This window comes from Sciurus vulgaris, assembly GCF_902686455.1.
Source record: "Sciurus vulgaris genome assembly, chromosome: 15".
NCBI lineage: Eukaryota > Metazoa > Chordata > Mammalia > Rodentia > Sciuridae > Sciurus > Sciurus vulgaris.
The window spans coordinates 26187925-26200300 of record NC_136476.1 but is presented as its reverse complement, the minus strand read 5'-3'; the positions used below and the strand labels follow the sequence as shown (position 1 = coordinate 26200300).

The 12376-nt window shown below is 39.0% G+C and overlaps 1 protein-coding gene across 5 annotated transcripts in view; it reads right to left on the bottom strand.

The window, feature by feature from the left end:
• KDM4C (lysine demethylase 4C) overlaps positions 1–12376 on the bottom strand; it is a 381526-nt gene that overhangs the window by 2702 nt on the left and 366448 nt on the right. For all 5 annotated transcript variants that reach the window (XM_079113015.1, XM_079113014.1, XM_079113016.1 and 2 more), the window contains 2 exons: positions 6124–6243; positions 2660–2752 (listed from right to left, as the gene is read on the bottom strand). In XM_079113015.1, coding sequence (XP_078969141.1) covers positions 2660–2752; positions 6124–6243 — 213 coding nt within the window. The remainder of the gene's footprint in view (positions 1–2659; positions 2753–6123; positions 6244–12376) is intronic.

Here is a 12376-nt window from a genome sequence, read left to right as displayed (position 1 = left end):
CCCAACTGGTTCTCAGTGAGGTGGATGACTTCCAATTACACCAACTAAGTCTCACTAGGTCACTAAGACTATCCTCTCTGGTTGGTGACAAAATAGCCTGGCTTTGTGGACTTGAAAACACATGGTTCATAGCAAAGAGAAAGACAAAGGGAACAGTACAAAGAAACCTTAAAACTAAAAATGGCCCCAAGTGTTGAGCTGTGTGTGTTCCCTGCCAGTTCATGAGCTGCTCATCTGTGGCAACAGGCTCCACAAGCTCTTCCACGTTACATACTTTTTACTCAGGAAGAAAACAACAAGGCTGGTTGGATACCCTTTGCCATTAGGAGAAAATGTTTTGTTTCATTCATTCCTGGCAATGTACTTCCTCTTAGTAATCTTTCACTTTTATAAGTGCTAAAAAGTTATCAAAGGAGAAAATAATATATCTCTGAAAGTGTTGCCACTGTGCGGAAATAGCAAAAGTCAGCCTCTCAAACACAATAATAAAGTCAATTTACCAGGAGCTCTAGTTAATTATGCACCGTTGCCATGGTTATTCTGTGAGACAATAAAAGGTAATGGGGCTGTTTCTGAAGTAAGTAGAGAAGAACCCAGTACCATCACAAGGTGGACTGTTGATTCTTTTGAAAAATTTCTCCCCCTGCCAGTTTGAGTCTGGGTGAGGCAAAGTTATTAAAATACAAGGCCCCACAATGAGGACTGCTAACCTACCTCTTTAAAAAACAAAAAAAAGATTTCTCTAGCCATAAAAATATCTTCCACCAATGAGTTTTTCAATTAGATTTATTTCACTGGAAAAAAAATGTCAAGCGTGGGAGGACAACCCAAGAACTAGAGGGTTATTCACCTACCTCAAGGAAAGGCACATCTGTCTTTGATCTAATAACTACAGAGGTGGAAACTGGATGGAGTGACCATGAGCCTTGCTCCTGAAGATATTTCCTGCTAGTCTCAGCTTTTTGGCATAATAGTCTACTTTCTGAGTGTATATATGTGATTTATACATTTTTCAATGTTTTTTAACTAAAAAATATGCTCAGAGAATTAAGAAAACAAAAAACAGTAAGTTGGGCTTGCTCAGGGAATGGACTTTCAAAATCTCTGGAGCTATGTTCAGATAAACCACCTGAGAAGGCATTCTGGTATCATAGCCAAATCTACTGTGGAACAAAGAGATTGTGATCAGAGCAGAAAGTAAAGAGCTTTCTTCTAATGCGATTAAGAAATAGTACATGAAAGCTATAAGAGTGGACAGGCAAGGTGCTGAGCCAGACATGGATTAGAAAACCAAAGGCCTTAGGAATTTCCAGAAGGTTACCCTGCGACCCTCTAAGGAAGGGGCTAAGGAAGGAAGGGCAGAGAGGGAGGGCAGAGCAGCCCATGGCAGGAAGGAAGAGAGTGAGAGGCAGCTGTCTTTAACATCTTCAAAGTAAGAGATTTCAAGATCATAGAACAATGATAAGGTATCTAGGTTCCTAAGGACAATGTTAATATTTAGCTGGTGTCTGTACAATAGGCTTAGATTTTTTTCTCCTTTAGTCATTATCTGGTGGTTAATCTGTTCACAGGTGAACAGGTCCCCTGCATGCTGCATTTCTTATTGGGATGAGGGTAGCAGTTCTGTGGCTTTCACTCTTCTCCTGACTATTTTACTTTGAAGGACCTTTCTCCTGGGGACACAGCTGTGAGGGAAAATCAGTTCACACCTGATTCAGTTACCCTGCCATCAGGATTCCAACTGACAGGAGAAGGAGTTAAACATACAAGTGAACATTAAGAACACACTGGGTTTTTTAAAAATATCCAATAACAACTCTATTGCTGCAGAAAAGTATATCATAAGCATTACTGAAAAGTAAGTGTTATTTACTTAGGAAAAAAAATTTCAGTTTACTCAGAAAAAATCCTATTTATATTTTTCCAACTTAGGATTTATCATTTCACAGATGCAATGAATATATTTCTAAATAAGCAAGACTGACTTCATTTTAAGGTCCATTAAATAGTTTATGGCACAATAATGTAAAACCTAAATTTTGGTTAATTACACTTTTTAACAATTTCAGTTTAGATTATTTATCCATATTTATTTATCTTGATGGTTTGCAGTAGGCTTGAAACTAATATTTTATTTTAAAAAATTCCTTTAGTATTCCCACTGTTAGTACAGTGACAGCTTAGTTTAATTGTGAATGAACACAAACATTAGTGTTCTAATACAGAACTTAATCAATACATGATAAGGCTACTGGAGAGCAGACATTTTTATGCTGAGTCCTCTTTAATCTATTACTGAATACTTCCCTTTTACTGTTGCTGTGGATAACAAGATAGCAAATGCCTTGATGGTATCTACATTCCTGGCACTTCATATGCAGGACATATTCAACAACTACTTGTGTGTATTAGTAAATGTTAACATAAAGAACCGTCATTTGATTTCTTTAGAAGAAAAATGAGCCATGTGCACTAGTTTCCCTGTTGGTGGCTGAATTTAAGCTTTGTGATTGGTTATTTTTTGATAAGGGAAAAGCTGTATTGGTTTTCCTCAAAATTAACACAAAGGCCCAAGGATGTTTCCTGCTGGTCTTGGGAAGCAAGGGAGAGGATGAAGACTTCACTGGCTGGTCTCCAAGTGGCGTTTGCCAGCACTTACATAACGAGCCTTCACTCTCTTGGGTAATTCTTCATCTAAGGTGTAGATGTCCTCTCTCTTCATTGCTATCTGGGATCCGTCTTCGAACTCAACCTAATGAAATGTAAGATATTATGATATATATTAAATTCAGACAAGCGCTCACCATTTTTAAGAGTTCTAATTAACTATGTAAAAAAATGAAAAAAGACTCAAGTAGAACAAACATGGAAACAGTCACCACCTAGGGAAGTAAGAAGAGTTCTTTCCCTTATCATTTTAAAATACATTTTAAAATAACCAAAATTATTGAACCTGAGTGTCTTGGAACATGAAGTTATCAACATTGTATCCTGTAAAGCAAAAAAAGAAAAATAGGGACTGATTAAATGATTTCTCAGAAAATGAGACAGAGGCAAATTCAGCATTAACACCCCCTGGGCCTGTTATTGCCGTATCTCTTTAAGAAACTCTTCAACACAACAGGGAGAGCTGCTCCTCTTTGTAAAAGAAGATCTGGAAAATCCTAAATCTGACCTTCACAGCATGCAAACCTCATTGATGTGTAAGAAATACATTATCATCTAAATGGAAAATGTTCGTAACTTTTTTTCATGCTAACCAAGTGGCAGCAAATAATTTCTTAATTTTTCAACACTTTGGAAGATTTTGTCAGAGAAAGGTACATGACATGGGTCAAACAGAAACCTGGAGTGTGAGCTCTTCCAGGAGAAAATAAATCAATAGAAGTGGGAGGAACACCTGCCAAGTTTTAATCCTAAACAACGCAGACATTTCAGAAGTCCTTAACTCATTCCTTTGTACGAATTCTTTACTTTTAAGAAATGAAGCTGGGTACAGTGGTGCATGCCTATAATACCAAGGGCTCAGGAGGCTGAGGTAGGAGCATCTCAAGTTCAAAGATAGTCTCAGCAACTTAGTGAGGCCCTAAGCAACTTAGAAAGACTCTGTCTCAAAATAAAAAATATTTTCAAAAGGCCAGGGACGTAGTTCAGTGGTTAAGTGCCCCTGAGTTCAATTCCTGCTACCTAAAACAAACAAACAAAAAAAAGGAATGAAAACAAGCTGATAGTGACAGTCAAAAGTTGAGTTTAACAATGCAGCTGTGCTGTTAATAAAGAAAAACAAAAACCTGTTGGAAAAAAATCAACTACAATGAAACAGAAAATTAAATATAATTTTTAATTATACTTTTTTCTTTCTTTTTTCTCTTTTCTAATTAAAATTCTTATCCACAAGCTGCTAACATTTGAGTAAGCTGGACAATAGGGTGGAATTAGGTCTCTGTCACAAAGCCACACTTGCTGTCACTTCCTGTAAGGCTGAATAAAGATGGGAAGGGTTTTCTTCCTGGCCTTGTCTTAGCAGAAAGGCTTCCTAAATATTTAATTAGGCCAAGGTGTCCTCTTATTTATACTATTTGATAGCAGAGCTAGAAAAACCAGTGCCTACTTTCTTTTGTTTTAGATCATTTGAAAATTCTAAGAGAAAAAAGGCAATGACAAAATTGAAAGAGTATGGAATGCTAGCCTAAGGTGACCAGCCACCTAATTTGCTTAGGGTTCAGGAGCCTCAGGATTTACAGTACTAAAATCAGGAATGGTCCTAGGCAAGCAGGGAGAATTGGTCACGCTAGTTGGGAGAGAGTTGAGTGTAAATTCTGATTCTTGTCTCTACACACAGTTCTTGAACATACTATCAAAATTGTATTCTTTTTATTAAAAATAATTAAAAATTTGTTCACTGAGTCTTTTTTCTCTCGTTTGTAAAACAGTCAATAACATCTATTTTGCAGGACTACTGTGAGGGGTAAAAAATGTACACACTTAGCATGCTTAGCACTGTGAATTAGGTATTTGAGTTATATCTATTTTTATAAATGTCTCTGCTTCTTCAATAGTGAAGTTGAATAATTAGACACAGAACACAAAATGATCTCAAAAGACCAATGGTTTAATGAGAAATTTTAAACTACTTGTGCTTGAGAGACAATTTTAATATTAGTCTTAACTTTTTCATTAAGTCTATAAATACACCCAGTTTTATGTTGACAGGCCATCATAAATTCAACTGAAGTTAACACACTGATTACTAATTAGCCTGAATTTCAACATGTTCTCATTATGTGATACTTTTCATGAAATTTGTTACATGTAAGAAGTTTCACTTTTGCACTTATTGTTTAATTAAATGTGCTTTTTTCTTTTGAATGATGTAGTAATGCTTCTTTTCCAAGAATCTCCAATATTATCAGCCTTTACAGTCTTTGTTTAATTCTGGACAACTGACGCAAAGAAGCTACAGTACCTACCTTATCATATATAACCTGAATTTGCAACTTAACACTGTCACTGGTAACCACATGCAAAGGGAGAGATGACCTACACACACAAACAGAAAAAAGGCCTGCACACTTAACACACAATTTAGGTTATGAGTCCTGCCCTCACTACTCCATATGAAATTTTCTAGACCACAAAAAAATATTCTCCCCAAAGTTTTTCAAGTTCCTTTGAACACCTTTAATTATACTACACTCCAGTTCCTGATGCAGTGTCTTAAAATGTAATCTTCCATTTAAACCCTTGCCCCTTATCGGTCTTTGAACAATTTCTCTTCTGAAACTGGCAGTCTTATCATTCTCAAGCTGTTTTTCAACTTAACAGGCTGAAACTTCTTGCTTTTTCTCCTTTTACTTCAATCTTCCTATTTTCTCTCTACCACTTTACTTGGAATGTTGATTTCTGCCACAGGATTATTGAAGATACTCCAATGTGTTGGTTCTAATAAATGTGTTTCTTTTTGAAGCCTTTTTGAAGGAACAGAAATACACATGTTGTCTGAGTTTACTCATCCTCATTTTTTGTAGGAACAAAATAATTTCATTTTTTAACTACATACTCTTTAATTCTATGTAGAGTTTGCTAGAGAATAGAACGTCCACTGGATTAGTGTACTTTTCCTAAAACAGGCACTCCTTTATGTGGATAACCACCACCAGCTCCTTTGGACACTAACTGGCCAATCTGAGCCAATGCACCACTGGTTTAGGTTTAGGTGAGATGTTCACAGGGTTATCTCTCTCCAGCAAAAGCCACTGATTCAGGGGCTGCCAGCTGATGAACAGCCAACACTGTCCTGGCTCAAGCTGAGATGAAGCAGCCAACTGGACTCTCCTCATATAACAGGAACATGGAAAACAGCCTGTGTATAGTTGTTTATCATTTCTGCTGAACCATACCCTAACAAGAATTCATCAAATGTTATTGGGGCTTCCCACTGTTCGACCTGGTAACCAAACTTCAGAACTTCCACCTAGGTCAGCAGATATTGAATCTTTGCCTCCTTCATAAAGTAAGAGGCACCCCAAGTTCATGCGGCTTCACTGGGTTGCAGCACACTCCAAATGCTTTCTCCCTTGGGCATCTCATGTCCACCAGCATCACAATTAGGGCAGCACCCACCTGGTACATGTAGGCAACATTTGATCCAAGATATTTTGCCCCGTAGAGTTTGCCATCGGGCCACTTGACTTGGACAACTTCTCCCTCTGCAGGAGGGCCCAGCTTCAAGCAGTCTCGGCTCTGAGGAATAAACAGAGAAGGCTTTTCAAGGCGAGTGCCTAAGTGACTCCATTTAGAACTTAGCAAATGATGAACTCCTGGCAATTAAAAGGAGTTACTGCCTCCGTGTTTTATGGATTATGATCTTGCATGGGTATTCAGAGGACGAGAGATGTGCCAAAGGAGTACTTAAAGATTCAGCCTACATCATAAAGTTGCAAAGGAATCACCATAATCTAAGCAGGGAAAAACAGCAGCATTTACATTTGCTATTTGACAAAGCATTGGTCAGGGGGTAACTAAAATATGCATAGAAACTGCTTTAGCTGAGGAATAGACCAACTAATGATTTATAACACCTGACATTTATATAGCATTTTGCAGTTAACAAAATGCTTTACCATCCATCTCATTTGCTCTTTATAATCACTCTCTGAAGTAGATATATTATTAATTATTCCCATTTTACTGACAAGGAAACTGAGACTCCAAGGAGGCTCCTTTGAGGTTTTAGGATCTTTCGAGGAATGAAGCTGCATGTGAGAATAGGAGCTGAGAGCACTCAGGTGAGGTCAGAGCTGTTTGACTTGCCAAGGTGGAAGGGGTAAGGTGAGAGGGGGACCTGCAGCATAGCAGGGGAAGTAGGCAAGTCATGTCCTATCTCCATGCCTCTTAAGAACCTTGCTCCTTTCCAAAAAGGAATGTTTCTGCCAGCTTTAGCTTCTCCCATTAAGTGACCAGCCCACTCCTTCCCACAGGTAATCATAATGGCACTATAACCAGAGTCCAGAGACTTCTCACTTCAGGTTTAGGCTCACGTTGCTCTTCCTAAGACAATGCAGAGAAAACTCCCCAGATGGGAGGTTTATTTAGGGCAGGGGATGGGATAAAAGAGTAAAATATTTTCACAGTTTATAAACTTTTAAATTTGTATGTATACAGGCTGGGGATATAGCTCAGTAGCAGAGTGCTTAACTAGCATGTGTGAGATCCTGGGTTTGATCCCTAGCACCCCTCCGCCCCAAAATTGTACGTATTGAATAAGAAATAATAAACTTTTAATACAAAGGAATTAAATACTTCGGTACATTTTTTGCACACTTAGCTATTCATGATTTGCAAATACTGGCATTTTACTGATGAGGCCAATCTGGCTGATTGAAATATACACTTGACCAATCAAGCTATAAATGCAGCCTGGGTATGATCTGAGGTTTAAATGAGAGGCACACAGAGGAAATATTTAGTTGTTTATGACTAGAAACCCACCATGTATTTCTTTTTATTATTAATAGAAATTCTGCCTAACAAAGGAGTGGCCATTTTATTGTTAGATTAGGACTCTACATGAAAGGCCCAGCTGTTCATTTTCCTATCTGCAGACCATGCTTCCCTTTAGAGTTACAGGAAAACAAACGAACAAACAAATAATCAACTGGTGTGCTCACAGGTTCTACAGGACTGACAAGTCTGCATTTAACATAGTCAAATGAAAATAATTTTATTCTCAGTCTTCATAATATTTGACCTCAGGGCGTGCAGAATTGAAACAATAGGATGTAGAAGCATACTCTACATATGCCCAGGGGTTTATCACCTCATGCTGCATTTCCTTTTCAAAGAGTTATGTACTAAGAACAAAGGAGGCACAGCTTCTAAATACAAAAGGAATGCATGTGTCCAGTCTCCTAGAACAGGAAGTCACATCAGCTCTGGAATTACTCTGCACTGAAACCCAGATGCTTCAGTAATCATGTGAGGTGGGGAGGCGGAGTGTGCGTCTTCCCTCTGCTGAAGTTTTCTTATACGTGGAGGGAACTCCACTAGGGTAATGCTCCAGGAGGTTCTTCTTTGCTCCTCAGAACTGCTATTAAGAGGATTAGAAATGACTTACTTTTATTGTTGACTATATTTCCCAAACTATGTGCCATGATATCCTGGGGCACCACCACAACTCCCAGGGACTGTGTGGGATACTTTTAAGGAAAACACAGTGACACTTGTGAGGTGCCCAGCATACTAGTACTATTAAATTGTTTGGAGCAGACTTACCTAACATAACTGTTTGGTGTTTCTTTTGACCTAAGAGCATTGTAAAAAGCATTCTGAGATATTAAGGATGTTGTAAGCCAAGACAGTTTGGTGATATCTGGCTTATCCCCTCCTCTTTTTGGAAATACTCTGCAACAAACATGTACTCTGCTCTGTTCCTTCAACAGAGAGGAGCCTGCCGTTTCCTGTACTACCTGTCATCAGGTAAGCCTAATTCCAAGATCCAGAATCAGGAAACCTGTTTGCCCACAGGTATGAGACATACTCTCCACTATCTTGCTTTATTAATAATAAAGGTGATAGTTTTAATCTCCTTATCTTGGCTCCTTTGTCTCTCTGTATAACTTCCTCAGACAAGATGAGAAGTATTATTTATTCTTGAATCCCAAAAAAAGCATGTCAAGTCCTTAGGAAATACAGGAGCCTACACTCCCCATGTATTTACTTAACAAGCTCTAAGTGAGAGCTAAGACATCCCTTTAAAACTTAGATCTTTAATTTTATTGATGTGACTTTCAACAGAAAGTTTATTAACCTTTAAAATATAATACCAAATCAGTCCAGTCTCACACAGGTACCATGTCACTAAGGTGAAGCAATAGCTATAGAAATGTGGACTAGACAAGTATAAAGTATATTTTAGCAATTATAAAAATATACCTTTATTAAATAGGTATGCAACTTTACTAAATGACAATAAATTCACTTCTAAAAGGTGTTCTCAAATACTAAATAGTCTATATACAATTTGATATCTTATTTACTGATTGTCAACCCTTTAACTCACAAGAAATCTTAACTTGGCATTGAAAGTGCCTGACCCCAAATAACTAATATAGCACAGTTTCCACGTGTTGTTGCTCTCAATCAGCCAGAAAGACCAAATCCATAAATCCTTCATGTCAAACTCTAGGAGAGAAATTCAGTTTGCTTTCTCCATTTCCTTGCTTTCAGAATTCTTTTTCTGTACTCATAGAAGAAAAATAATCAGCCATCTCTAACAAGACCAATTGTTCTGCAACACATTGCCCCCAACCAGAAGGCATTGCTCTTAGCCATGATGGCTACTTCTCATGCTTTGCTAGGTTATTTAGCTGGACATGGACATATTTTGATTTGCATATAACTCTGTTTAGTATGTATAATACATTATATACTCCCAAGTTACTTTCCAAATAGATTTAAGGCAGCGCATAGTAAGACCCAAAAGAACCTATTTCTGTAATATTCAGTTTCCACCAGAAAGAAACAGTGCCAATTCATCAGCTGTCTTCTGTTTTGAGTTTGCCAGAAACATTCTATTACTGTGTAGGGCATAAAGCATTTAAACAGGAATCAAACTAGAAGCATGTAGGATGATGAAAAGAAGTTGAAAGGCTTGATATTCATGTTTCCTTGATGCCTCTCAAGCAGAAGCTGCTTGGTGTCCCCCAAATTGTCACCATCACTAAATGAATACCAACTTTCTGACCACCTACTGTGTGTAAAATACTAGGAGGCAATAATCCATAGCTGCCCACTCTAGGAACAGACAGAAGGTATCTTGCCCGCACTTGGTGGCCTGTAACGCTGAGTCCTATGAGACTGTGGGGTATGGCCTCAAGGTCCCGTGGAGCTGAAATCAACTTTGTAGCCCATGATCACAAAAGTAGAACTCTGATTTGATTTACAGATGGCTTCTGAGTAAGATTTTATGGGGTGGGGGGTTTCTTTTAAAAATAAAAGGTCTCAAAAAATTAGAAACATAAAAGGTCCAAAAGTGAAGGGATTTAGTATGTAGAAAGTAACAGCTTGAAAGGACTGCCTTCTCAAAGAGCTGGCTCATACCTTCCTGGTTGTGCACTGGGAACTAGGCACTAGGGTGCAGCTTCCAAAGTGTGATCCTGTAATGAGGACACACATTAAAGAGTAAAGATTCCAGGGCACCCCAAAGCTCTCTGTGAGTCAGGTGATTCTTTTTAAGCACTCTAGAATTTAAAAGCAGTTATACTAAGAATTTAAAATGATAAAGAGGTCTTTCCTAATACAGTTCTTAGTGTGCTACTGCAGTAAGTAAACACCTTTGCTGGAAAATTACATGCACTGAAACCTTGACAATGATGCATCTTCTCAGCTGTTGTCCAGACTGCTGAAGCAGTTGCCCTCACCTGACATGAACAGCTGTTTGCCACTTGCTGTGCAGGGATGTGTGAACTCACCTAGAATCTACCAGAGCCTTGTTCATGGGGACATTAGAATCTGGAGCTGCCAGCAAACCAGTACTAAATAGGTGTGAAAATTAAAGACAGAAATAATAATCCTAGTCATGAGTGAACTCTTGGCTACAGTCAGTTACTTAGAGGACAGAGCTGAGTCATCAACCCAGGCAAGAGAGCTGTGTCATATCACATTCTCACTAAAGTTAGGGATTGGGATTCTACTAATTACAAGAGAAGAACCCAAATGCAGTTTGACTGTTTGGATTCTGAAGTCACTTTGTTCTTGGAACTCTACATGGGCTCTCTGAAAGGGACCCCAGAAGTTGCTGTCCTTGATTGTTGCCTGTCTTAGCCCTGTCTGCTCTCATCCCCACCACTGTTTCTAACACATATCAACCAGAGGGCAGGTAGCCACACCCATTAGCCTAGTTGCACCAGATGAAGACATGGTACATGGATCCCTGGTAATTAATGGGCATATATAGTTTGGAATCTCTGATAGGTCCCTGTGGGGAAAATGCTTAAGTGACTTGGATCAAAACGATGCCAGCAGCTGCTAGCACTCTGAAAAATAATCACTGCTCATTACTGGACTCTGGCAGGGATTAACAAGACTGACTGACAGCAATGTGATAATTGTCAATGTATACCTGTCATGCATTTGGCTGCCCAGCATCTGAAGCCCCTTCTCCCCTTAGAGTCTCTCTCACGGGGAGGCAGAGCTGGTCTACCATGACAGATGCTGAGCAATGCCAGATACTCTTCCCCAGCTTCCCTGACAGCAAAGATATCAACAGAGGTCCAGCTAGTTGGTTGCACCTGCCTAGGATTTAGAATATGTGATCAGAGACACAGAAAAACCAAGTAGAGGGCAGAAGGCTCTCAAAAGGCAGCAGTGGGAGAAGTACTGGAATGCCAATGGCACAGTTCAGGGCCAGTGAGATGACACCATCGTTCCTGATCTGTCCACAGTCTTGGCTGAGCAGCCTTCCTTGTTCTTGTTCTCACCCTTGTTCTTCCACATTCTTGGAGAGCCTGAATTCCCCAAAACCCTTCACCTAAATTCCTGTAAAGCCTAAATTAAGAGGCAGTTTCAGCTGCTTGCTACCAACAGTCCTGATAGATAAAAATCTGCTGTTTGGGTGATGACAGGCCTCTCCTCTCACAAAGAAGAAACCTTTTACTTAATGGTGGAATATAAAACTGGAGGCCTCCACACCACCCAATCCTCATTCGAAGAGTCCAGGAGCAGAACCATCTCCCATAAAGAAGTGGACATGCTGAAGGAAACACCTACCTGTTCACAAGGCTTGGCCTAGATGGCTTGTGTCACCTTTTTCAACATGTATCACAGTATGAAGATGCACCACCTTTAAGAATCCCACAGAATGTATCCCAGATCATAAACATAAAGTCACCAAGCTTCTTGAGCAATGGAAGGTTCTTAGGAATGGAATTAATGGAGCTACACCACTTTGGACTGTTTATTAAATATATATCATAAGTACTCTGCAGGAAGAGCTTAGTAAAGATAACAGTGAAGTGTTCTACACTTTTATATATTCATTAGGGAAGACTGTAGAAATTTTCAAAAAAACCCAAAACCAAAAACGACACATACCTTTATCACTTAGAAGTGATCATGGTCATCATTTGGATCCCCCCCACCCCTTTATGCTTGTATGCAGTTTTTAAGAACTGGGATATTCCACATATATGTACACTTACATATGGTTAATCTTTCCCCCCATAGACTGGACCTTTATTTGTTTCACATAATAGTCTCAGCTGAGCTCTCAAGGACAGGCTGCCTTTGTCAAGCACTCAGAATTTTAGTTCATACCATTTCTTCATTTATTCAACAGCATTTGGGGGTGAGGGTCCTTTCTTTTTATTGACATAAA